Raw genomic sequence first — 27,322 nt, 5'->3', positions numbered from 1 at the left:
CATAAATAAAAATTTTAATTAGTTTTAAACTGGTGGTTTTGAGAGGAGCCCTGTTTAAAACGCCTGTGCCTCGGTACTCGCAAGTCGCAATATGCACCGCAAACTGGGAAAATTCAAATGCAACCGAATGAATGATGAGCTAATTTTATTTGTTTGGGCAATTACTGTACTACAGCCGATAACGTAACCGCATACCCGGTATAAAATGAGCACACGGACTAATAGATCCCTTCTGAAGCAGCATAACTACTGGCGAAGAGCTGTAACACTGAGCAATGAATGAGCTTTAAAAATGAACTGTGCACATATGGATTAACAGAGTAGTATATATAGAATGAAGTATGCGAACTACAAAGCAAAATGCAGACTGTAAAATTAATGAGAGAGCACGGACTCGTTGATGTAGTTGGCGGTGAGTTTGGCGCTCTCGCCCAGCACGAAGCCCTCGTGGTTGCCGTTGACGGTGACGGCGCGGATCTTGTCGCGATGCTCCACCACCTGCAACACGCACTCTCTGTCAAGGACACGTCGGTTGAGCGCAACGCCGCCAACTTACCTTGTCCAGTTCGTAGTACTCGCCGAGGTTGCGGATCATCTTCTCGCTGCACTTGACCAGCGTCAGGGGCCCGTTGTACTTGCCCGTCGGTTTGTAGACGTCGGCCACCATCAGGCGCTCGGCGAACTGCACCGCGGCGGTGCGCAGCGTCTCCAGGGGGATGTGGCTGAGCTGCGGGCAGCGTTGGAGCTCCTGGGCGGTCACGTCCACGCGCTCCTCGAAGCTGCGGGCGGCCTGCAGCTTCTCCGTCAACTAAACAAGCACAGCGGGACCTTTAGGCTAACACCGGTGAGTGGTATATATCTTCGTTATCTAAAGTGTGTGACCTTTAATCTACGTCAACTACGCGAACACAAAGAGTCACACCGCTATAACATAGAAGTGACCTTTAAAATCCGTGACGCTGTATAAATGTCGGTACCTGTTTGCGCTGGGTCTTGACCAGCTGCGTGACGTACAGCACGAAGATGGCCACCTCGAAGGCGGTCTGCTTGCGCTTGTTCATCTCGTCCAGCGGCATATTGGGGTCCACGGTGTAGCCACCCTTCATGGTCTTGGTGAAGGCGCCCACGAAGGAGTGCGAGCCGTCCAGCAGCACCAGGTTGCGCACGCTCTTGGGGTCTTCTTTCTGCAGCTGCAGCGCCATCTCGAAGGCCACGCCGGCGCCGAAGGAGTAGCCGCCCAGGTTGTACGGGCCGTGCGACTGTACTTGCTTCAGAGCCTGTCCGAACAAGAATAAATCGATTACATAAAAGTTATTTTAACTGGATTATACACATAATTATCATATAGACTAATAAACATGTACGTCGTGTATGATCATGAGCAGTATATAAATATACTTCAAAATATATACATCCTGTTTACATACATACATACAGCAAAGATATATACGCATATGTAAAAATAAATATATGCCGCCTATATATATTTATACGCGTATATCTTAATTATATGTGTACTTCGTACATATAGTCACACAGCGTATACTGATTTCTTGCGCTTGATCCCTTACCTTGATATAAGAAGCAGCCAGCGTCTGCATGGAGGTCATGTCGCTGGTCTGCGTGCAGTTGAGGCCGTATGTCGTCACCTGCAGATGGTTGGCCAGGGCCTCCAGCACGGGCAGCACGGAGCCCTCCATGGGGTGGACGATGAAGAGGGTGTCATTGCGCTCCTTCACCTGGCGCAGCAGCGTCACGGTCTCCTTGGGCACCAGCTCGTTGAGGTTGTAGTGCTTCTTGACGGTGTCGAGGAGCGTCGGCACCTCCGACAGGGTCTTGTTCTCGGAGAACTTGGCGGCCTCCACGGCGTTGGTGGCGCCGGACATGAGGCAGATGTCGCGCACGCACAACGAGCGGATCTCCTGCAGCGTCAGCGACAGGTTGAAGTCGCGCTCCAGGATCTTGCCCAGTTCCATGGCCATGAGGGAGTCGATGCCGTAGTCACCCAGCGACAGGAACATGTCCAGCGCGCCGAAATCCTTGATGCCCATGATCTTGGCCACGGCCTGCGGCAGGTAGGACTTGTCCTGCGGTCCGCTGCCGTCCTCGTCGAAGGCGGCGGTGCGCTGGCGGTGGACGGCCGGCGGCGGCGAGATGACGGCGGTGGTGACGGGTCGGCGGACGATGTCGGTGAGGGCGTCGAAGAGGGTCGGCAGCGAGATGGCCTTGTGGTCCTCCTCGGTGGTGTCCGGGTGGTCCGGGTCGTTCTTGTGGAAGACCACGTTGCCGACTTGCACGATCTGCGCCGGTAGTCCGGCGGCGCTGCGGCTGTCCACAACGTTTTCGGCCGTTGAGGCGCCCTGGTGCAGCACGGAGGTCAGGACGACGAAGAAGTCCAGGGAGTCCTTAGCCACGTTGCGCACGGCCCGGTCCAGATCGGTGACATTGATCTTGGACGGCGGTGTCTGGCGCTGGTTGAAGTTGACATGGTCCAGCACGAAGACGCCACCGAGGGGAGCGCGCGATGCAGCGGTCTGCAGAAGGGCCTCGGCCGTCTGTCCGTTGTTAACGTTGATCTCCACGCCCTGGGATTCGAAGAAGCGGCGTTCGCGGTTGAGCACCGGGCCGACGTTGGCCTGGCTGCTGAGCTGGATGAGGCGGGCCCCGCGGGTGGTCAGCCAGTAGGCCAGACCCACCAGGACTTCCTCGCTCTCGCCCACCACCACGTAGGTCTTGTTGGCACTGAAGTGGGCTTTCGGGGTGGCCTTGATGGGGGCCGTGTTCTCCCCGCGGACGTCCAGAACCACCGCTTCGTCGGTGACGGTGTTGATGTCCTTCAGCGAGCGGACGAGGCGCAGCGGCAACGGCGCAATGTCGCCACGGGACAGGGCCTGGGCAAGGAAGGCGGTGACCGGCTGCTTGGTCGGTCCGTCCAGACGGGTGACGGCATCGGCGACGTTCTTGTAGACGGTGATGTTCTTGTTGACCGCGGCCTTGCTTCGGTCACCGGCGGTGACCTTCGACGTTTCCAGGTAGGTGCCGTTGGGGGCGATGACGCGAGCGCTCTCCTGTAGACGCGACGAGCGGCCAGTGTTGACGATGACGCTGACACCGCGTCCGCCGGTGGCCTGCAGAATGCGGGCAGCGGCGTTCTTGTCATGCAGCGAAGTCAAGACACGTCCTTGCAGTTGTGGGAGACGGGCCACGTGTTCCGGGACGCTTCCGGATGCGAAGACGTCGGCGCCCAGGAGGACGGCGGTGCGCAGTACGGCTTCGGATTGAGCGGGAGCCGCTTCATCAAAATGCACGAGGACGGAGTGACCTTTGTTGACACGCGCCAGATGACTGAGCGCATAGTAAGCCACGCTGTACGGGAAGACGACGGTGGCGGCGTCGCGGGCAGAGAGACCCTTGGGCAGCGGAACAACGTCCTCGGGGTGCACCGCGACATGGGTGGCCACCTTGGTGGCGGGGACGGTGCCGACAACGGGTTCCCCTCGGGGCACTGTCTGACCGGCGAAGGCAACGAGCTTCTTGTCCTTGTTAACGGTGGCGTAGGTGACGGCGATGGTCTCCTTGTTGGCGGCCGCGTGTTGCACCGGCCCCTCGTGCCATTCGAAGGTGTCATGCGCCACGGCGGTAGTGGCGTCGGTCAGGACGTCCGACGTGAAGGGGACGTTGCGGGTGGTGCCCCAGTTGCGGCCATCGTGCACGTTATAGCGCAGATCCCCGGCCAGGACGCGGTCGAAGGGCGCGGCCGTGCTGAACTTGGGCAGGCCGTTGCCGGTGGTGCTGCGGTCCCCGACGAAGCGCAGACGGGACGCGTGCGGGTGCTCCCGGATCTTGGGATGGGTCAGGACGCTGGCGAGGTCGGTGCGGCCGCGCGGCGCCACCAGCCACACGCGGCTGTCGGAGGAGGCGTCGGTGTCCAGGTCTTTGAAATGTCGGGTTAGCTCCTCCGAGACGTGGTCGGCGTGCTGGTCCAGGGTGGAGCGCTCGTTGAGGTAGACGGAGTGGTGTTTGGTCGGGGGTTCGGCGGTCGTCTTACGCGCCAGGATCATGCGGTTGAAGACACCGTCCTCCTTTTCCAGGACCACGGCGAAACCCTCGGCCTGCAGCGCCTGTCGGAACTGCTCGTATGTCGGGAAGCGGGTGGGTCCGTTCTTGGCCTCGACGGAGGCGATGAAGGTGGCCAACTCGTTGACGGGGCCGTCGAAGGGTTGCACGGCCAGCAGGTAGCCGTCGTCCTTGAGGATGGTGGAGATGGTCTTGAGGTCGCCGGGCAGGGCCTGCAGGCCGTTGGTGAAGTATGTGTCCGCCACGAGGATTGTGGCCGACCCCGGGTGGATCTCCGTCTGCTGACCGGCTTTGACGGCGAGGCTCTTGAACTCCACGGGCGCATCGTGCGGCGAAGTCAAGTCGGTGACGATGTCGGCGCTCTTGGAGGGCTGGTCGCCACGCAGGAGCTCCAGAATCTGGACAACGTCGTCGTCGGTGTTCTCCAGAGCGACGTCCAAGACCGGCTGCATGACGCTTCGCTTGGTGAGGGTGTTGAGCAAGAGGTCATCCTTGAGGGTGGGGCGCAGCGAGGTCACGGTGCGGCGGATGACGTCATCGACGGGCGTTCCCGGGTGGCGGTGGTTGACGGCTTCGAAGACTTGGCGGAGCAGGTTGTAGAGGGTGGCGCGCGGCTCATGCGAGAAAGGATCGGTGGCGGGGGACACGGTCTTACCGGTGGAGCCGCGGCTGGCGGCGATCTCCTTGAAGATGGTCGAGGACGCGCCGCTGCGGACCAGACGGTCGCTCTCGGTGTGCAGGTAGTCGGTGAGCACGCGGAGGTAGTCCTGGACGTAGCGGTGTTCGGCGTCGGTGCGGTGCACGCTGCCGCTGTTGGCCAGGAAGCCGTGCTCCTTGACGGAGTACTGGTGGGTGGCCTGGAAGTCCCCGGTCACCGGCGCCAGCAGGACGCCTTCGATCTCGGCGCCGGGGCAGGTGGCGATGCCCATCTCCGGGTAGACAGTGGCCGGCAGGGTGCCGTCCGACTGCAGCGCCGAGGACAGTTTGGAGATGTCCAAGGTCACCGAGCCGATCTCGGTGGGGACCACCAGGTCGCGGCTGTTCTGGCTGAGCACCAGCAACTGGATAAGGGCGTCGACGGCGCCGTCGTAGCCGGCCGGGCTGGTGATATGGGCCCGCGTGCCGTGCTCGTTGGTGTTCTTCAGCAGCTGGAACTGCGGACCGTAGTTGTAGCCGCGTTGACGCAGTTCGTTGTAGGTCGTGTGGCGGTCCAGACGCGCGTCGGTGTGGTCCGGGATGTCCTCCGACAAGTGGGTGTTGAAGGCGTCAGCCACGCCCACGGTGCCGGTGACGATGGTCTCACCGTTGTGGTTGATTTCGAAGTAGCCGGTGGACTTGGTGACGCTGACGTCGAAGGCCATCTTGGCGCCGGGGGTCAACGGCAGGGTCTTGCGGATCTCGACGTCGCTGAAGTGGACACGGGGCGCCTTCTCGATGGTGTTGCCGGTCTCGGCGGCGAAGGCCTTGGCCGTCATGTTCAGGTAGGCGCCCACGCTGAAGACGGGCTGCCGACCGACCTTGTTGTCGAAGAGGCGGACGTTGAGCGGGTCGTTGAGGTCGTAGGTGTAGGTGTGGTGGGCGCCGCCCTTACCGCCCTTGTGGATGAAGTCGGTGGGGTAGGGGATCCTCCAGTTGGCGGAGTGGTCCCAGCGGACGACGGAGCCGATGAAGGGCGTGTCGCGGGGCGCCGGAAGTGTCGGTTTGGGGAAGATCTCGGTGACGCGGGGGTTCAGGCCGGCGACGTAGAGTTTGCCGATGGACTCCAGGAAGAAGAGCTCGTCGGCGCCCTTCTTCATCAGCGCCACGGGCGTGGCCTGGCTGCCGACGGTGGCCTTGATGAGGGCCTGCAGGAGACCGTGCGGCGCGATCTCCACGACGATGGCGTTGGACGGGACCTTGCTCAGGGCCTCGTGGAACTTGACGGTGTTGGTGAGGTTGTGGGTGAAGTACTCGGCGGAGGCGTAGCGCGCCACCTCCGAGCCCCACTGGGCCTCCTCCACGGCCGTGCTCAGCCAGCGCGTGGTGCGCATCTTGGGACTGGGCAGGAGCTTCTTCAGACTGGCCAGGTACTCGGGCGCGGCGGCCTTCATGGCCGGCGAGTGGAAGGCAATGCCGTAGCTGTTGACCTCCTTGGCGAAGACGTTCTGCGCCTTCAGCTCGTTGACGAGGGCGGCCACCTGGTCGGCGGGGCCGGAGACGGTGACGTTGTCCTTGGCGTTGTTGCAGGCCGGGACGACGTCGCCGCGGCAGCGCTTCTGCGCCTCGGCCCACGGCAGCCCGACGGCGGCCATGGCGCCGGCCTGCTGTTTGGCGTTGATGACGGCGCGGCCACGGAAGTAGGCGGCCAGGACGGCCTCCTCGGCGGTGAAGCTGCCGTCGGCGTAGGCGCAGCCGATCTCGCCGGCGCTGTGGCCGACGAAGCCCTGGGCGTCGATCTTCATGGCGGTGAGGAGGTCGACCAGCGCCACCTGGATGGCGGCGATGCCGACGAAGGAGACGGTGGGGTCCTCGTAGTCGGCGTCGGTGGAGTGGGCCAGCAGCTTAATCAGGTCCAGGCCGTGCGGCTTGAGGGCGTGGGCGCACTTGTCGATGGACTTGCGGAAGGCGTCCAGTTTGAGCATCTCGCGGCCCATGGAGGCCCACTGCGTGCCCTGCCCGCTGAAGACGTACCACACCGGCTTGACCTCGGTGGTGACGCGGTCGACGTGGATGGCCGGGTCGCCCTTGGGGCTGTTGAGGAGGCAGTAGCCGCGGTAGGGCATGGCGGCCGGCTTGGTGAAGGCCGTCTGCATCAGCAGGTAGGAGACGTAGGGGTTGTCCTGGTGCTTGAGGGCGTACTGCATGGCGGTCTGCGCGGCCTCCTCCGTGCGGCCCATGTAGACGAAGAGGCGCGGCTCGCTGATGGTGTCGTGGCGCGTGCGCGGGTTGCCGCGCACCACCAAGTGGCTGTTCTGGCCGCCGAAGCCGAAGCAGTTCAGGCCGGCGATGGTGCAGTTCCACTTGGTCGGCTCGGTGATGACCTTTAGCCGGCCGTCCACGAGCGCGGGGATCAGCGGGTTGGGGTTCTTGTAGTTCATGTTCGGGGGGATCACGCCGGCTTGCATGGCGATCATGATCTTGGCCAGCGACACCACGCCTGTAAAATATATGTTGTGCTCATTCTTCCGATTTGGAAATATTTAACAACTATGTCGAAAATTATAAGATAATTTAAACCAAACGAAAAAAATAATTTTACCATTTGGAATTTTACAAATTAACCCGGCAACTTGGAAATTTAAAATTAAGCCGAAATTCAATTTAAGGAAATACAATTAATTCGGAAATACGGAAACCAGCAAATAAATGTGGAAACGTTCGGATCTAAGATCTTCAAAATCATTTTAGAAATTGTTTAAAAATTAGTTTATAAATTTACAAACTAACGTGGGAAATTAGTAAATTCGAAATGTAACAGTAAGGCGACTAATTTGGAAACTAACTGGAAATTAAACAAACTACTTTGTCATTTAATTTAAATTAATTAATTTGGGAATGAGTTTGAACCTAAAACGTGTTAAATGTTTACCGGAAGCGTGCTCAGAGTGGCCCATGTTGGACTTGACGGCGCCGATGAGGAGCGGCTTGGTGCGGGCGTTGACGAAGCCCATGGCGATGCCGTTGGTCTCCTGCGGGTCGCCGATGGTGGTGCCGGTGCCGTGGGCCTCCACGTACTCCACGTCCTCGGGGTCGATGCCGGCCTCGGCGTACACCTCGCACACCAGCTGGCCCTGGCTCTCCGTCGACGGGAAGGTGATGCCTGTATGCACAAACGGCAAAGGTCACTATCGGGCCGGAAATGCTGCTTTTCACTTTGCTTAGGTTTCTCATTAATCTCGATCAGCTTTTGCTAAGCCTTGTGTACAGTACCTTGCTCCTTGAAGCCGTCGTTGTTGATCTTGCTGTGGATGAGCGTGGCCAGCACGCGCTTGGCGTCCTTGCGCTTCTGCAGCATGGCGCAGGCGATGGCCTCGGCGCGCACGTACCCGTCGGCCGCCTCGTCGAACACCTTGCACTTGCCGTCGCGGCAGAGTAAGCCCAGCTTGAGGATCTGGTAGGAGACTTTGGGCTGGTACACCAGACTCACGCCGCCCACGATGGCCGCATCGCAAACGCCGTTGCGGATGTGCAAGTATCCCTACGAAATACATAGAAGTATGCGTAAATCCATAATATACACATTTGTCTATACAGTAAGTTCAAAAGCGCGAAAAATATATACAAATATTGTATATAAATAGTACATTTGTATATATGGTAGTATATACAATTGTACGTGTTTACATATATACAAGTAGTATTAAATGTATATATATATATACATTACATGTACTGTATACAAATAGGCACAATGTTATTTTTGTAAACATCTGCTAAACTGCTAATCGCGTTTCTGTTCCAAAAAATAGATCTGGTCACGAGCAGCACGCGATCGACGATCAATTACAACAATATTTTTCCGGCGGAACCAGCAAACCGGAAATATTTCCAAAAACTGTGAGTCAGTCGGCGCCCGGGGCCCTGCGTGCGCTCGTTGACCAGCTGTTATGCAATAACTGCGAGGAACTGCACTATTTATCCTTGGAGCGCTTTTCCTTGCTGCTCGACATTACTGCCGTATACATACCTGATTGATAGCGACGCCGCTGGTGGCACAGGCGGCATCCACACCGAAACTGGGTCCTGTGGAAATAACGACGCATTGCATCAGCACCATATGACTTCTGACCTCGTACGCACAGAGACAACAAATGGGAAACAGCCGACTCGCTTTATTTGTACTACAATAGTTACCTCGCAAGTCGAAGGTGAAAGACAGGCGGTTGGCCAAGAAGGCGCGGTGGGTGCCGATGAGGGAGTAGCCGTCGATCTCCGAGACGTCGGGCGCGGTCCAGGCCTCGCGGGCGTCCGAGTTGGAGGTGCCGATGAAGACGCCGGTGTTGCTGTTCTTCAGGCTCGCCGGGTCGATGGCTGTACACGACCATAATTGTTAAATTTATTCAGTAACTTTTATTGACTGGCATTGCATTTAAAGTATCAATTTTATTCGGCAGTAGCCAGCACCCATTCAAATACGCATGCGCGGATTTATACTAATTAAAATGAACAAATTACAGATAGAAATTAAAAACAACAACCGTAATCGTTAGAATCGTTGGATATCTTGAAGTTCTGCATTCAGCAACAGTAAAGCTGGGTGTGCCGTTATGGGAACTAACCATAGAAGCCGGAAACATTTTAAAAAACAAAACTGTATCTTGTATTATTAATATTTTATTTTAATTAAGTTTACTGTTGCTATTGATTTATTCCTGTGCGTTTCTGTACAATTACGGCTGGCACTGACCGGCATCGACGAGGCACTCGTAGGCCACTTCGTGCAGGATGCGCAGCTGCGGGTCCATCCCGTCGGCCTGCTTGGGGTGGACGCCGAAGAAGGTGGCGTCGAACTTGCGGATGTCCTTGATGAAGCCCTGCTGCTTCGGCACTCCAAAGTGGTCTGTCACACAAACAAGTGCACTGTCATTAGCCGACGGCTACTCTGCTTTCATAAGGAAATCTGCCGCAAAAATCTCAAGACCGTTAAAGACGCTTAATTAAACTGCCGCTGACATGGCTTCGTTAGCCGACGGCTACTCTGCTGATAATAGCCGCACTACTAACGGCCGTCAAGCAGCAACAGCATAACTGGGCGTGCTATTATGGGAGCCTACCATAGAAGCCAGAAATATTTTTACAAAATCAATTTCCGTTGGTTTACACATAAACTCAGACCCACTTCTTCACACCGGCTTCATTAGAATCAAAAAAGGCTGCTAGTAAAAAAAGCAAATAAAGCAAACTATGCTGCCAGTCGTACCTTCGTCACAGCGCTCGAGATTCTCGTGGACCATGTTGACGCTGTTGAAGAGGTTGTCGGCAAACTCCTCGACGTTGTCGGACATGGCGCAACGGATGCCGATTCCAGAGATGACGATATCCTCGGGATCCTCCACTTCGGCATTATTGATTGGGCGGTGCATGGTGATCGAGTATTTAGATTAACGTATAAGAAAAACAATGTCTCACGCAAATCCGAATACAATTAACCGGCAGATAAGGAAGTCCCGCTGATTATGGTGATACTAATAACTGTCTGTCTGGATCACTCGGCGTTCAGTGCGCTTTCAAACCGACAGCAAGCGTCTCCCAGTGCGATGCGAACTGATTGTTCTGCGCGGCAACGCTTAGGCTTTTTAAGCGGCCGCGGCGCGGTGCCAGGCCGGGATGTTCGCAGGCGACGTGACTCAGCCGCGCGCTGTAGCATTCCGCCGCGGCGTGCTCCAACAAATCTGCACCATATTTTCGACAACGCTACTGGCCATCGCGACATTTCGCTGTAAAGTGCCGTTTATCATTTTTTACTGGTTATCGCTGGTTTTGCGCGCAGACCTGATTGCACTGCATTTTTGGCAGATAATGCGGCTGGTGCGGCCGCGGGCGGCGTGAGCTGGCCGGCGTTATTATGGCACAAACCACACAAACACAAGCTGCAGTGATGGACAAGCGATTTTTCATCCTAACGACGGCACATGCACACTGACTGGACCGATCGGTACGGCCATATAAAACCAAAAACACGCGGATTTCCCAATCACATTTGAAAATTATTATTACAAAAAAATATTTTTACAGCACTCAAGGAAATTGTCGTATTTATTGGTGAAAAATCCCTGGTTGATCCGCTTTGTATGTACGAAGCTGCTTACTTCCGCTTGACCATTGCAATATATAAGCACAACGGCTGCTTCAAAAATTGCTGTTGTCACTGTTTTCTGGAAGTGTTTGCTATCCATTTCAGATGTATATAAGAAGTCGATGAATGCTACAGTATTACGGAAGTGGTGCGAGTTTTGGCAAGCGGTTGTTTCGTGCGCGACGCACTGTATACGGATCTTACACAAGAAATGACCGGAAGTCAGTATCGCAGACCAGTTTAAGGCGACGGGGCGTCTGCACTCTAGTCCTGTACGTGCATTCGCGTTCTGTTCGGCGTAATTCGCTTCTCAGGCACCGCGCGTCGGTGAGCGGGAATTCGGGATCACGTGGACCAGAGGCGCGCCGGGTCGTTGGCGAAATGCAATGTAATAGCGCGGTGGAATTAGGTTACGAGTGACCTCCAGCCTTATGTTACTTATTACGCGTACGCTGAGGATCTCTCTCCAGGCACGCCTCTTTTGAACTACTAAAACTGACGTCTGTATAGTTGGATGGTCAAGTACTTCCTGTAACTAGCAGCGGAAATCTTATATACAGATTTAACCCAGTGGCAGTTATAGCTAATTGTAAGCAGTGGAAGAATGGCACGGCGTTCAGGCAGCATCCACATGCGCGCCGGAACAACTCAAACAATCACGAAGTCGGTGCATTTCAGCCGCTCAAGGCGTTTTGGTTCTACTAGCACGCTTCTCAGTTCCCTCACTTGAAAAAAACTTGACTTCTCGGCGAAATTACGGAAGTACGCAATGTATAATAATTTTGACTTTTTTATATGTTGAATTAAACACTGACTAGCTCGTCGGAACCTCGGGCATTTAACTGCAAGTGAGTCTAAAGAGCGATCAGCGCTGTGACCTTACATCGTTTGTTATATATGGTGATAGCAGAATAATGATTTAGGTATGATGCAAGGCGTTATAAGTGACCCTGGATTAGATCGATGCAAGACTGATTTGTGATTTTTTGGATAAAATCTACATGACTATGATAATTATACTTGTGCTGGAAACGGGAGCGAAACAACAGGGTATCATGACGTACTATACAGATACAGAGCAGCGGCAGCCGAACCAGCAGCCACACACCGCTACAAGACAACACACGCGCAGGCGACAAGTAAACCAAGTAAACTAATTCATAACAAACAGCTAATTAACTGGGAGGAAGATCATCATCTAGAACATTCAACACTGAAGCCGGCTCAGTCACGTACGAGGATACAGTTAAGGGGGCCGCCCCTGCCAATGAAGGCAGATGCGGCCGACACAGACAACAATAATTAGCTTAGCGGAAATGGTAACCGGAAACTGGCGCTGATTGACGCGTGCGCGCCGCACTCGCTGGCTGGTTGACAGTGACAAATAGGTTGACTCTTTTCTCTTTTCGCGTTTTCTGTCTTCATCTTGGGCGTCGCGGTGGCAGCGCGCTGCTTTATAGGTAGTTGGACCACGTCTCGGCCACCTTCTTGAAGTACGGCGCCAGTTCCGGGCAGCTCATCATTGGTTCCTCGCAGTCGCCGGTCAGCAAGCCAACGTTGACGCTGCGACTCATGCCGTCGAATCCGGACATCTTGTTGTCCATGGCCGATGATAGTGACCTACATAAGGCACACAACACACATCGTCAATTACTCAAATTTTGCCGCTTTTCGCCAAATCGTGATTACTGCTTTCCCAAAAGCGGTCAAATTGCCAAATCTTTCAAAAACATGTATTAAGTAAATAATAAATATTACAGACAACTCCACAAAAAATCTTGAAAAGTCCCTTAACTGCACGTTTAAGCACTGCACATTTTTAATTTCGCTTTGCGTCATTGTAATATATGTTGGTATTATGTTTAATTAATTGACGATTTTTATTTGACGTATTTTTTTAATATGCAAAATGAGATTGGCATTTAATACCAGACTGACCTAGTTTTTTAAGAAAAACCGGAAAGTCGGTTTCTATCGCATTTATGTACAAACAAATATCTGACATACCGTAAAAAAAATCTCGTTTTTAGAATTATAAATCTACTGTAATAACTGTGGTAGTTTTTAATTATTTTATTCGTTTATTAAGACCAAAGTTTTATATGGTTTCCGAAGTAGATTATATACGGGAATCTACCGGATACTGTACATGAAAAAGCTCAGTAGTGGATAGACTAACCTGAGGAGATCCTTGAAGATGAATCCATTGGCTTCCTGGTCACCGAGCGTGGAGGAGAGGTGGCACATGGCGTACCGGCTGCACTGCGGCGACGTGGCCAGTTTGTACAGCTCGCTGGTGCGGTCGAGGAAGCCGTAGCCGACGCTGGTGACCTTATCGAAGAGCGGCATGTTCTCGTCTTCGAAGGAGCGGAAGAGGGCGCCGTTGAAGAAGCCGTTGGAGAGGTAGTCGGTGCTGGCTGGCGAGACGATGGCGAAGAGGAAGAGGATGATGACGCCGCCCACGTAGAAGAACAGCACCATCACGAACCACACGAAGAACGTCAGATACTGCAAGTGCAAAGCAGCACCGTCATCGCACCGTACATTTAGCCGGCTATTATTTCTAATATTTTTAATATTATACTAACAACTAAAGCAAATAGATATCTTCTCAGGCGGTTAGCAATTTTTTTGGATAATTTAGAAAATTGTACTTCTGGACCGATTTTATGAAATAAAATTACGCTAAATTAAAAGATTTAGGAACCGAACTCAGAAGATACAGCTACAAAAATAAATGTATTGGACACGTTAACATATTAATGTAATTATTACCCAACTGCATTAGCGGCGATATCTTAGCAGGCTACTAGAAATTTGTGGTTGCCCTACTCGGAAAATAATATGTATGTATAAGTTAATTTACCGTACCTGAAGGATGTAGAAGAAGGTTGTCCAGAAGGACGTAGAAATGGTCAGGGTACTGGCATTCGTAACGGCTGTGTTGGTGGTGGGTATGACGTTAAGCGCCGAGAGGAAGAGGTCGGCGATGTTGACGAAGGAGTTATATCCGGCGCTGTTGGACTGGCGGGTCTTGCGCACCAGCACCGCCTCGTCGTCTTCCTCGGCGAAACTCCTCTGGCTGATCTCGGCCAGGACGAGGCTGCGGGTCAGCAGGTTCATCAGGAAGATTGTGAAGATAAGTCTCCTCCAGGACTGGGCCATGGTTGAGTATAGGACGGTATATACCGGTACAGATATGTATCCGCAAACGAGAGGCGCTAAGACTGGCGCAACACTGCCGGCTCAGAACGATGGCTGTGATCAAATCCGGCCCGAGTGAGCAGTAGCGAGTGAACTTTGCAACTGACCAGCACCGCCAAACTCTCGCTCGATCGTTTAGTTTCGCTGAAAAAGGTACAATGGATATTTTATGCGCTTAATGCGGAAGCTTTGTAGATTTGGGTAAGAATGTGTGATTTTGGTTATATTGCGGCGCCAGCGGCAATCTGCGGCAATCGGTGAAGGTCTATCAATATCGCCGGCGCATCTGTTTATGCCGGCGATGACCACAGCGGCCGGCGCTTAGCTTTCTCGGTCGCCGAGCGAGCGTGCAGCGGCTGACAGTCGTTTCGCCGTCGTTTCGCCGGCTACCGTACATCCTTGTTTGCAGCCGGCGTATGCGTATTTGGAGCGTGGCCGAAAGGGAGATTTCGCGCGTTATAACATGATTATGACACTGTGCATGCAGTCGCCGTTTCGCAGTTTGAGGACAACTACCCCATTCCAAGCACGACGTTACCTACTCACACCTTTTGTTCTCAACAACGTTTTCTAACAACTCTGACCCACGATGACTGCAATTACCTGGCGTTGGGCGGAGCTAGCGAGTTGTTATCACAATTCGCTTGATTTCGCTATATTAGTTTCTTCCGCCGGTGGCACATTCGTGACGTCCCGGCCGGCCAAGCCGCGCGACAACAATGCCGTCTCGCGTACAAACCAATAGTATAAGGAGAGTTTATCTTGTGAAATGCTGATTAATATAAACATTAGCCAGTGTTGCGGCGAGAAGGCTTGATGGCGGAATATTGTGCTTGTATGTCAGCGGCATTACTAGGAATATTACTAGTTTATGGTTATTGCCCGGAAGACGATCTCGCGCGCTTTACACGGATTTTTCATTTCGACCCAAAATCATGATCATGATGACCCCATTAGCGGCAGGTTGCACGGATTATTCCCGGCTTAGATCCTGCCACCGCTCTTAGCGGGCATGTTGCCGCTTAATTCAAGTCAGGAGCTCTTTTGGGTATAGCGCCCTAATACGGAAGTAGAACATTCGGGGCTACGGGAATATTATTCCTGCTGTCCTGAATTCGCTGCTTCCGTTCAGTCCTGGCGCGTTCTATGTATCGTACTGTCCGGCGCGTACTGTGCGTGCGCCTAGTGACCCTGGAGGCGTTTTTCCCGAGTCCGGACTAGACTCTTCCGGATGAAGTTAGGGTTCCCTTTATACTTACTTATATTATATCATCGCCCAAAAGTTTCCTGTTACACTTCTAGACACTTTGACTTCGCATTCCGCTCTGTTGTACATAATATAACGCCGAGTCGGTCTGAGGTCATTAACTGCCATGTCTGTACGTTTGTCCATTCAAAAGTAATGCCCAGTATTTACAAGGATTAATGGTACGACAATCATGATAACAAATTACGTGCCCGCGTCGCGTGCGTTATGCTATTAATTATTATGCATAACAGTCCAAGGTAAAGGGATGCACAGTTAATTTACGCGCAGCACTCAGTATTGTATTGTACAGGACGTCGAGCAACCGCTGAATCGTACCATAAGGTACCACAATAGATTTGGCAACAGGGTTTTTAATTTCGTATTATTAAATTAATCAAAGTCATCATCCCAGAGCAGCTAGACTGCAGCAGTTTAGAAAGAACACTGAAAAAACTGTCGACTGGGTTATATCAGATGCACGAAATTATATAAACGCGGATGCGCTGAGATGCGCATATACTTAAAGGGAAGTGGGCCGGTACATGGTACCAAATTCGTGTGCATGCACGAAAAGTTCACTTTCGCGCACTCCCAAATACATTTTTGTCTCGTTTTAGGCCATTCTGTAGCCAGATAATTTGTATACACTGGCGTGAAAACCGTTTGTGCGCGCAACATCCGGTTCGTAAGTTATGGCGGTTAGAAAATTCCAAAAAGCTTAAATACTTACATTCCGGTGTAACAAAAGTGTCATTGTGGAACGATCTCTTTCAAATTTTGCACGTAAATGCACCTGGCCAGGACGAGCGTTTTTACACCGATTGTCGCAGTATCGAGATCTCCTGTAAGGACGATGTCGTCACACGATCCACTGTTCTAGCATGTTTTTCAAATTTTAAAATAAATTTCAAAGATTCTAAAATTCATTTTAAAATTTGAAAAAATCATGAAAGTCTGGATCGGTGTAAAAACGATCTTCATGACCGTATGCATTTATGTGCGAAATTTGAAGGAGATCGGTCCATAATGAGACTTGGTACACCGAAATGCATTTAAACTTTTTGGAATTTCTAACACCCATAACTCTCGAACCGGATGTTGCGCGTACAAACGGTTTTCACGCCCGTCTATACAAAATGTCATAAAATAAAACAAAAATGTGTTTGGGAGTGCGCGAAAGTGAAAGATTTCGTGCATGTACACGAATTTGGTACCATGTACCGGCCCACTTCCCTTTAAGCTGCTCCCAGCCGCTTTTACAGACAAAGCCATTCAGTCTGTATTTCGGTTGGGTACATGCAAAATCAACAGCATAAAAATATCTACTTAGTACTTACATACTTTATATTTATTTATATGCACAAGTACAGCTAAACGAGAAGTGGCCCAGTACATGGGTTTATAGGTAAAAAATTCCTGCATGATGACTTTTTCCTTCGCGCTCTTTCCCCGCAACATTATTGTGCAACGTTTCACGACATTTTACAGACAAATAAATTAAACATGTTGCATTGTTTGAAAAGTTTGCGTGCTCTACCACATCTGGTGTCTTGTATCCGTAGTCACTTAAAAGCTGAGTCGTTTTAACTAACGCAAACCTGTGTAAGCGACAGCACCATGCACCATGCGTACCGTACAGTACACTTGGCTGTTGCCAAAATGCAAAACTGACCCATTGTATTATACGTGGGCGTGGAAACAGTTCGGGCGCGCAGCATCCGGTTGGGAAATCGGGAAAGTATAGGCGAAATAATAAAATTCCGGAAGATTTACATCCAACAGGAGACAGGTGTACCAAAAGCATTATGGACCGAATTCCTTCACATTCTGACAGTCAAGTCGCATATACGAGTACGTTGCAAAGTAAAAGCAACATATATAGGAGTGCAAATCGTTTCACGAGGTTCCTGACCAGTATCCCGGCAGAGCTGTATAACGCGGGGCCGTATGGGCGCCACGCGTATCCTCGACAGCGAACAGCGGTGAACCCGGATGAGGCTTTATTGCCGAATCTAATGCGCACCGTGGCGCAGCAACACCAGACTAATGAGGAAGGATCCTGCAGCCAGTGCAACTGTGCTGCAGGTCCGTCAAAACAGCGCAGCAATGTGCGGGGTGGAAATCCCCAGAAACAGCGAATAGCTACTCAGGAGGGCGGGGCGTCCCGCCCTTACAGCTGCCCGTGACAAATCTACGCCGTATTCTTAACCATTATTGTGTCTAGTGGATTAGTTTTCATGGGATTACAGACCAGTTCAAATCAAAATATATGACGTATCGGACATTAGTATTTTAATGCAATGTAAAGTTTAATAATTGGTTTCCTTCGTGCTCAGCAACAATTATTACATACTACGGTTACACATTCCAAAAACAACCAAAATCATTCCCTTCCTCAAATTTACTTCTGCCGGGAAAAGTGCCTAAAACTGCGGCAGCGTTTCCCTTCATTATCGCTAGACTAATGCGTTGTTTCAAGAAGGCGGTAGATCGACTTTCTCCTGTCTTTCCCCGAATCAGGGGTCCAACGAAGCTGACCATATCTTTCGCGCTTCTCCAAGCACACCCAGCGTTTCCACCGCAGATGGATAGAGCAGTATTTTAATTGTATTGTAAATTTCTCAGACAAAGAAAATATCTTTTATTCCTCGCCATCAACTGACCAATATGGGGTTTACTCACCGAGAACATTTTATTTAAATTTGCCCCTATCGGTGCCGTTCCCAGGACAGATGCCGCATTGCCGCATTGCCTCGTTGGATTTCAATGCTGATCCGCTGGCGCAGAATTTCTGTGCCCATCTGTTCGCCGGTTTCCTGTTGAACTTTCTCTGCAACCACTGTCACCATACGGGTAGCTCTCGGTCCCGGCGGTCCTGCCGTCCCGAAGCCCAAAGCGCCAAACAGGTACGTAGCCTTGGGAGATGTCTCGGTAATTTTTTCCACCTTGCTTTGCTCGGCCTGCGCTGCCACCGCTCCCGCTCGTGTGGACGTTGCTACGATGTGCGATTTGGCTATTATGTCAACATTTGCACTCTCTCCCATGGTGTCAAGGTAACAACATCTGGGCGCTTGTTATCTGCTGGACAGAAACCTTGTGCCTCCAGCTCCCTTTCAAAGCCAGAGATGCAAAACTGCGCTTCCAAAAATAGCGTTCAGACATTTATATTCAGGGATTCTTCCACGGCTTTTCTTGCAGCGGAGGCGTCGGCCCAATCTCCGCCCACACAACGGTGTGGGGCAATGACCGGTGCTCCAAGGCGTAAACCCACTGTGATCCTCACCGCGGAATCGGTGATGAGATTGTCGAGAAGGGCGGCTGGATATGCTCCAAGCCACGCTCTATTTCCTTTTGTGCTGACACCGAGGAACTGGGCTAGGCCGGAAAGGTCATTCCAGATTGCCGTTCGCACCCGTTGTACGGTACTATTGATACTTTCCGTGATTGTCCCTTACTGTTGGTACGGCGCTCGTCCCATACTTTTGGAGTTTTCTCGCACCAGTGGCTGGAATGTCGTTTGATCGAGTCACGTCTCGCCACTCTGCAGGAGCATCGACGCAGTACATCTCCGGGATGAAGTCGACGATCTCTCTCTAAAGTTAGCGAACTCACGGAGTACGAGGACAGGAAGGCCGTGAATGCAAGGTTCTCCAGGTTTTTTATTCCGAGATCGCCTTTTGCAACCGGAAGATTTGCTTGTAACCACAAACAGAGAAAAACATAATTATATGCAGGAGCCGCCAGGAGGTGACGTGCACATGCAATACATACACAAAGTTTCTTTGCAAACCAGTAAAACCATTTCCTTTTATTTTAAAATGAATTTTAAATTTCTGAATACATTTTAAATTTCAACAAAATGTTTGAATCTTGATTCATATAAAAGCCGTCTTTCTTATCAACCTGCGCTTTTGCACTAAATTTGAAGGTGCACAAAGAGACTTTTGAATAAAGTCTCTTTATTCAAAAGAGTATTTCCGTATAAATCTTGTAGAATATTTTTCAGATTTCACCCAGAATTCCCAAGCAGTGTTGCTGTTTTAACGCCCATATATCCAATTTTTTTGGCTACACTGTCATAAAAACTGTTTTTGATTTGCGAATATAGGGAAAGCAATTCATGCAACGAGGAAATGCGGTAGCGATCACGTACGGGGACAGCGCCGAGGAGCACAAAATTAATTAGATCATCAGGGCGCCTTTTTCAGTTTATGCTTAAATTATTGATCGTTTCTGAACTTACTGCGGAAGTTTTTGGTGAAGAGATGATAATAAAATTAGCGAAATTAGCGTGCCTGTATTTTGCTCATGATGTACTGTACCTGTTGCCCAGTACAATGTGCCAATTTGGTGCACATGCGTGAAAATTTTTACGTTCGCACACATCCAAACACCTTTTCCATATTGTACAGTAAAAAGAATGTTTTAATTTTTGTTTTCATATTTTAAAATAAATTTCAAAAATTGTGAAATTCATTTTACAAATTAAAAAAAATATAACATTTAGTCTGGTAGAAACGGCCTTCGTACCCAGGTGCGATTACACTTGTATATGCAAAAATCGCAATTTCAAAATTTGTGAAATTCATTTTACAGTTTGAAAAAAACCAACTTTTAGTCTGTGCTCGTACTCACGTGTGCTTACAGTTATATATCAAAAATAAATGAAGTATGCAAAATCGCAAAAATTTCGGTACAAATAAATGCATTTAAACTTTGTGGAATTTCCCAACAGCCAAGATTCCCAGTCGGATACTACACGCACTGTGCGCGCGCCGCGCAGTATCCGACTGGGAATTAGTTATTCCCACCAATATACGGTGAATCTAATAGATTCTATGATATACAAATCCTCCAGCTAAAGAATGTCAGAAAAAAATGCAAATAAATTCTTAGGAAATCAGACCGGGTTGTTTTCGTGTTCCTTAAACCTGTGTCATTACAGTAAGTAAATTTTTTGTGTATGTACACGAACTTGGTGCCATGTGTCAGGTCACTTCCCTTCAGTCGTGCGCGGTGTTCGCGGACGCCGGAAAGACAAAGTGAGATATCGGAAACGGTCAAATCGAGCGCAATCACAAAGCCGCCAGACCAGAGCGTGCGGCACTGGCCGAGCTTTTGATGCTGACACAGCACGCTACCGGCAGCGTGCGAAACGAAAGGAACATGCTGTGTATTGTACACTTTAAAATTCAGCTTCCCACTTAGTTAGTGAAATGATGCACTAAGGAGACCTGCCAATTCTGCATTAATGTACTTTACATTATCACTGCACGATACTCGTACTCGTACAGGTACCCCAGCAGACTGTGGTTTAATAATTATATTATCAAAGCTAAACTAGCCAGTTATACGGTATAACAGACAACATAACAATCAGACAGGCAGTGCGTAGTAATTAAATGGGAACAATCCTGAAGACTGAAGTCCTCTACTTCGAAATCGTAGTCGCACTAGGCTACTCGGCCACTGGCAGGCAGAGAAAACAGAGTGCTGGATTCGGGCTAGCCAGTGGTCAGTGGTCAGTGGGCAGCAGGCAGCAAAGCCATCGCCAACCGGCAAGCATAACAATTTAACTGGCAACAGATCGAGATCGCGATCTCGAACAACCCGGACATCACACGTACAGGTACGTACCCAAGGAGAGAGTGCAGCGTCACGGGTAAACAATGCACATAGTCACAGTGACAAGAACGGCGAATGAGAGTACAATCTTCGCGCGGAGATCGGAGAGAGAGTGTGTACCTGTATCTGTATATGTGTACGAACAGCTCTCGCTGATTTTGGTTAATCGTCCAAAAATCACAACGAACAATGCTCGCAGCCATCTCGATGACCCAGTTAGCGCGCGCGCACTGCTGACTACTGACTGAGCGAGTTGTCTTGTTGTGTGCGCCGCTTCTCACCCGTCCAGAACGGAACAGAACGGAACGCCAAGAACGCGAAGAACAGCGCTCGCCACACGGCCAGTCAAGTGTGGAAGATACGCGTCATCATCACCAGCATCTCGTTCCACGTGCTTCTGTCCATTTCGGCGAGTCCCTCCAGCGCACGTGCAACCGGTGCCGAGCGTCCACTCTGACTCACGCCGCCGCTTTCATCTGCAATAATTCGCCCGGATCGGCTGGCGTTGTAACGCTGTAATCATTGCGCAAGCGTCCTGCATGACACCGTCTCTTACAGCTGTTATGCTTATGCAAGCGGCGTTACTGCTTCGAATTGAGCGCTACTGCCGGATCTCGATATTATTTTAATTGACAACCGCTTTCATAATGTTATTCTGCTGCATTCAACGCCGGCTGTTGTTGCTTTGAGACGCCGGAGATGTCCTGAACCGAACAACAATCGCTGTTTTTCCCTCGGACGTTCAACTGGAATCTCTTGCTCTTCTGCCACCAAAACATCGCTTGGATGTGACTGCACCCACCACAGGGCGCCATAGCGACACACCGACAGGTAAAGTGCATTTTCGTGTCTTATTTACATACAGTACATACAGTAAATAAATGTTTTCTTATATCGATTTAAATTTTTTTATAACTAATATCATAATAAATAGTTATTTTATTTGATTATTTATGAAAATACTTTCTTAATTAATTATATTATTAATTGCTTACATAACTAACATTACGCTAATAAACGCATTACATTTCATTATTTATACGGCTCTGCTGTAGTTTACTGTTTTGCGTTTGTTAATTTCTGATGAAGTGCGCGTGACGCGCTGTTGCGAGGTCTTGAGAAGCCATTCCGCATGGCGAATGGCGCATCGGTGTTTGGCTCGATGAAAGTGTTTAGTGGCCTGATGAGCTTAATTTGTCAAAAGAATTCCGAGCTGGTGGCGGCGCCACAAATCCGCATCACTGGCACCACCAAGTGAAAGTGTCGCCGCACAACGGCCCATCGCATAACACCAATATCGAGCACTGTATATTCTATGCGATTCTTTCACTTTTTTTATATTATTATGACTGATTACACATGGCCCGATGGCCACTGTCGTGTATATACTGTAGTCATTATTCATGCAGGAAATTCTTTCCCGCTGTGCTGCACGTGTTATACGTGACTAGTCAGCCGGTATCAATATGTACTGCTACGAAGTACGATTTTTTCTTAAAATAATATTTATATAGTTCGATAATTACTTAATTTACGGTACTGATTGTCGGTACCCATTTTAATTAGCAGCCTAAAAATTAAAGGATTTATGTCAGAGTAAATATTTCTTATGTGGCGCTCAAGTTTTTTCGGGGTAGTCTCTAGTAATCTCTACTAAATAATAACTAAATTTGATTTGCAATATAAGAACAAGTTGCACATTTTTGAACTTTTTTATTTTATACCTTCTGTCATTCCGTACATTGCAAACTGTAGTCTACAGCGAACGCCGGTTGTTGCACACTGTAAATTCGCGGCGTGTAAATTGTACGCTCTCGTGGAGATATGAACGCCATAACAACACACCGTAATGACCGGGCGCTTTTGTGATACGCATTACATGTGCAGTATTACGGCAAATTAAGAGGCATCATTAAAAGATACAACTCGTGTGCTGCTCGGAATGTTTTCGTAATTGTACATACCAGTGATTTGTTTATTGCATCGCCGAATGAGTGGATAGTTACGAGTGCCGTGACCTGTCGTCTCACAGCCGCGGAAGGCGGTTAGTTGTTGCTCGATCGGCACAACTGGTGCAGTGGCGCTGCAGAAAAATACCTTTGCGGTATGAGTACAGGTAGAAGAAAAATATCAACAGCCTCCACGTGCATTGACATAAATTATGCTATCCAATTATGCAGTTTTTCCTGCAGAATGCGCTCTTTAAGAGTAATTATGCAATTTCCTCGAATCTCGAGCCGTCATCATGCCAAACCGGCACCACGTGCGGCGTCATTCTGTCTTTGCGAAATCTGGCAATTACAGCAAGAAGAAGAGCACCCTACGTAAATGCTGTAAATCAAGCTGTATGATTAGTGAGTTTAAATGGGGAAAAAAGCAAAACGCCGCATACGTATAATTATTATTAAAGTTAGTGTAAGTACTCTGTATGTGCAGGCTGCAGAGAGTCGCAAAATTTATTTTCTTTCTTTGCCATAAACGCGATATAAACCAGATTTGTATGTACAGTAGGCAGACGGGTGACACCATAGGAGCCTCCGAGCCTGCGGTTCATCGATATAATTATATTCGAAATTTTTCCTGATCCCTTTTACTCACCTTTAGGCTTCAGGAGGCAGTTTTCTTGAGATAGACCACTTATTTCCAGGATGATAGCTGCAGAAATACTTTGTTGCCGGTGCTCGGAATAATGGTACGGAAACGTACGAAAAAGTGTAGTCCATTATCCAATATGCAGTACTGCCAGATTACGAAACAAGAGCCGGCGCTACACAGCTGATCAGCACCATTGCTTGTTTATTGCGATTGGCGATATAAGCAGCATCCCCATTAATGTTCCCGTCGTGTGTATTTGGAACTGCCGGAATTGGCCAAACTCCAAGCCCGTAGCGTACTAAGCCGGCATTTGGCGGCAAAACGCGTTGAGAAAAACTTTTCCCCACGTATCGTGAGGTGGTTAATATAAATTAGACTGGAGAAATGGGACACCAGCAGTACGTATCGTAAACGCGGATGTGCCAGACAATATCTCTCAGCACATATGCATTAAGATATATTTTGCTACTGTATCCTTTCTGTCTAATCCATTCATGGCACTGGCCAGACCTTATTAAATAAAAACGCAGAACCGACAGAAAATTTTGCTGCACTGAATTGCGCTTTTGCTGGCTTCTAGTCTTGCATCACAAAGGTCGACCTCATTGGTGAAAAATAATCTTCGTTCAAGTGTTAAGAATTTCTGCCTCATACAACTAAAAATTAGTTTATTATTGAAGCATTAGGTTATATCCTGCTTTTTCTTATATACGTTGTCACAAACAAATTTTTTATCCTTCAGGTATCGTTTTTTGCTCCTTTTTCTGATAGCAAAGATTTCGTATCCACAGCAAAACTCTGTCCGTGAATTGTTCCGAGTAACCAATATACGTAATCTCACATGATCGCATTTACTATGTGTGTACGTCGTCGAGTTTGTGATTGAGCGAAAATGTTTTGTTTCAGTGAATTTGTTGTGTTTAATTGCGCTTTCGTTGGCGGCATGTCAGCTGCTGATGATCGTATAGGTGATTCGGCAAGTTTTGCAGGTGATTGAACATACGTTCGGTTCGGCCTTGTGATCGGTTAACGCGTCGGCGGGAAACGAACGCGCAGCGTAGCGGAAGTGAGCGGAAATGGGCGCCGTGTCGCCGCTGCAGCTGCCCGCGCAGTCGCCGGCCCTCCTGACCCTCTCCCTACTCCTCCTGCTCCCTTCCCTGCAGGCCGGCGAAGCTGAGCTCTCCAGTCTCGACAACGATGTCGCCGCCTCCGCCATCCGCCTCACCAGGAGAAACGGTGCAAACAATTTATACATACAATTTTTTATATTAAGCATACAATTTTTATAAGGTTGTAATACGTAATACATACAAGTTTTATAAGCTAGGTTGCAAGTCAAACACTATTGTACTGTACACCGAAAGCTGGCTTCTGTACAATAACAAGCAATAACAAGCGTCGCTGCATCTGAAAATAGTCAGCAATGATCAGCTGCAGCAATACCCACTACTATATATACTTGAAGTACCTATACATATTAATTTCTAATCAAAAACAGTTCAGATGGCGTTTTTTCTGTCTGATTTCTGCAGAATCCGTTTCCCCGTGCTTTTTTACATCGGAAAACGGTTTTTGCGTAATTTTAGAAAATGGGCTTCATACAGATAAAATTGGCGGGTTTGGTGAAATTTTTTAAAATACGTCAGGTGGTAAATTGAATTATTACGATAAAGCGTTTTCTGACTATTATTGTTTTTTTCTAGAATCAATATGTATAGTATTAATTTAAGGAATATAGTGCATACATATATATATTCTTTAATTCTTAATCCTGATACTTCTATACGTAACTGATGCTTTGTATTGTTGCAGACCGCGTAGCAGAGAACACGGTAGGGAGCTGCTTCCCCGACGAGTCGTGCGTGTTCAGTTGGGTGTGCGACCGGATAGGGAAGCCGGTGCGCTTCTGTTCCGGGCCCTTCTTCTACTTCACCGTCTGCTGCAAGAGTAAGGCCGGCGACGACGACGGAGTGGCGCTCAGCTTGACCGTCGAATCGGGGCCAACGACACCGGCAACAACCAGCACGACGACGACGACAACGACGACGACGACCACCGCCAGCACGGCGGTCAGCATTCCGAATCAGCCGACACTGCCGCCGCTGCGAGCACCGCCTCGAAGTAAGAATCGACGCTTTTGGTATTCGCAAAGTCATCTGCATTTTATTGCAATAAAGCGTAATTTTATTTTACGTATACATTTGTTTAAAAAGGCTCTTTAACCGAATTTGTTTAACACGCATTGTACCAAGAACATGATATCTATATATGCGAAAGCCGTAATTAAAAGGTTTCCTCTTACAGGCTGCGGACAGGCGCCACTGATCACCCGGGGTGCCCGCATCGTCGGCGGCGTGTCGGCACAATTTGCGGAGTTCCCGTTTTCGGTGATGGTGGTGATTAAAGGACAGGAGCGGTGCGGGGGCGCCCTGCTGGACCACCAGTGGGTGGTCACCGCCGGACACTGCGTGGCGCCGTAAGTCTGCTGTCCCGCACTAACCTGCATCATGCAAACGTATCAAACTTGTAAATGACAGGGCCTCGGTGACCTCCAACGACATCATCGTGCGGCTGGGCGTGTGGGACCGCACGCGGACCAACGACATCCTGCCGGTGGAGGAGCGCCGGCTGATCAAGTTCATCCTCCATCCGCTGTACAACTCGCAGCGCAGCTTCTCCCACGACGTGGCCCTCCTCAAGCTGGACTTCCCCGTGGAGTACGCGCCGCACATCCAGCCGGTGTGTCTGCCGCGGCCGGGCGACGACTTCACCGGCATCCTGGGCACCATCACCGGCTGGGGCCGGCTGGAGTTCCGCGAGGACCGCCCGGCCATTCTGCAGCACGTGGAGGTGCCGGTGATGACCAACCAGCAGTGCGAGGACATGTTCACGGCGCAGCACACGCCCGAGAAGATCATCCCGCAGATGATGTGTGCCGGCTACGACAACGGCCGCAAGGACGCCTGCCAGGTGGGCTGCATATATCCAATACATACATTATGCGGATGACCTTTTAATAGTTTTATATACGCGCGCGCTTTTCATGGTTTTCTCATATATATACGCGGATGACCTTTTCATGGTTTTAGGGCGATTCCGGTGGACCGTTGAGCATCTTCCGCGACGGAGCGTATACGTTAATTGGATTGGTCAGCTGGGGTTATGGTTGCGCTCTTCCAGGTATGAACTGCACTGTTTATCATGATAGCAACACAGAAATATGTTTAATAGTAATTATTTAATATGAATTAAACTGCATTATGAATTCGTCTTTTTCATCGGCATCTTTTGCACTTTTTTAGGTTACCCCGGGGTTTACACACGGATATCGATGTTTACGGGCTGGTTAATTGAGACGATGCGGAGGGAATCCAGTTAATAAAAAGCCCCTCTTGATGCCGACCAGTACCGCAGCAGGGACCGACCCAGCCGCCTTCCGCTTCTAGCCGGAAACCAGCCGCTCCCCCGCCTGCACCTTCCGTTCCTACGTTTCTCTCTGCATTGATGTGCTTTTCCCAATGACTGTGTTTTCTACAAAATAAATCTACTTTGGCAAAATTTATGAACTACCTACAGAGTACAATACATGTATTCGGTGCGTGCGCTGCGCGGACGCTTTGTAATTCCCTCTGCTCAAAAACGTTTTTATTCCACCTATTAGCCCCAACATTCAAGTTCCAGTTCAGCTTAAATATGTTTACGAAGTTGATTTTCTTACTGAGGTACTAAATTTTGTTGGATTATTATTGACATATTTAAATCAGATTATGTATGACAACAACAATGCGTGAAATCAT

At 49.8% G+C, this 27,322-nt stretch overlaps 3 protein-coding genes across 7 annotated transcripts; 1 reads left to right on the top strand and 2 right to left on the bottom strand.

The window, feature by feature from the left end:
* Positions 1-128: 128 nt before the first annotated feature.
* LOC129600440 (fatty acid synthase-like) lies at positions 129-10,338 on the bottom strand. The gene is made up of 10 exons (XM_055498945.1): positions 9,977-10,338; positions 9,464-9,616; positions 8,911-9,087; positions 8,744-8,799; positions 7,987-8,254; positions 7,646-7,876; positions 1,572-7,213; positions 978-1,277; positions 557-808; positions 129-498 (listed from the first exon to the last, which is right to left on the bottom strand). Exons 1-10 carry the CDS (start codon positions 10,137-10,139, stop codon positions 376-378), a joined length of 7,365 nt encoding a protein of 2,454 aa, XP_055354920.1. The 5' UTR covers positions 10,140-10,338; the 3' UTR covers positions 129-375.
* Positions 10,339-11,890: 1,552 nt separating this feature from the next.
* Positions 11,891-16,995, bottom strand: LOC129600433 (uncharacterized). Of its 2 annotated transcripts, XM_055498939.1 has the most exons (4): positions 16,978-16,995; positions 13,724-14,200; positions 13,032-13,360; positions 11,891-12,472 (listed from the first exon to the last, which is right to left on the bottom strand). In XM_055498939.1, the coding sequence occupies exons 2-4, from the start codon at positions 14,015-14,017 to the stop codon at positions 12,307-12,309; spliced, it is 789 nt and encodes a 262-aa protein (XP_055354914.1). In that variant the 5' UTR covers positions 14,018-14,200; positions 16,978-16,995; the 3' UTR covers positions 11,891-12,306. The 2 variants fall into 2 exon arrangements, with proteins under 2 accessions (XP_055354914.1, XP_055354913.1); XM_055498938.1 differs by lacking the exon at positions 16,978-16,995 and having other exon boundaries at positions 13,724-14,262.
* A 4,210-nt stretch (positions 16,996-21,205) lies between these two features.
* Positions 21,206-27,308, top strand: LOC129600432 (serine protease 33-like). 4 transcript variants are annotated; one of them, XM_055498933.1, is made up of 7 exons: positions 21,206-21,761; positions 24,515-24,761; positions 25,338-25,646; positions 25,830-26,001; positions 26,063-26,495; positions 26,615-26,705; positions 26,828-27,308. In XM_055498933.1, the coding sequence occupies exons 2-7, from the start codon at positions 24,602-24,604 to the stop codon at positions 26,902-26,904; spliced, it is 1,242 nt and encodes a 413-aa protein (XP_055354908.1). In that variant the 5' UTR covers positions 21,206-21,761; positions 24,515-24,601; the 3' UTR covers positions 26,905-27,308. The 4 variants fall into 4 exon arrangements, with proteins under 4 accessions (XP_055354908.1, XP_055354911.1, XP_055354912.1 ...); XM_055498936.1 differs by lacking the exon at positions 21,206-21,761 and adding an exon at positions 23,334-23,622; XM_055498937.1 differs by lacking the exon at positions 21,206-21,761 and adding an exon at positions 23,632-23,882.
* Positions 27,309-27,322: the final 14 nt, after the last annotated feature.

Source organism: Paramacrobiotus metropolitanus, unplaced genomic scaffold (genome assembly GCF_019649055.1).
Source record: "Paramacrobiotus metropolitanus isolate TYO unplaced genomic scaffold, Prichtersi_v1.0 Parri_scaffold0000177, whole genome shotgun sequence".
Lineage (NCBI taxonomy): Eukaryota > Metazoa > Tardigrada > Eutardigrada > Parachela > Macrobiotidae > Paramacrobiotus > Paramacrobiotus metropolitanus.
This window is presented reverse-complemented; position numbering and strand designations above follow the sequence as displayed.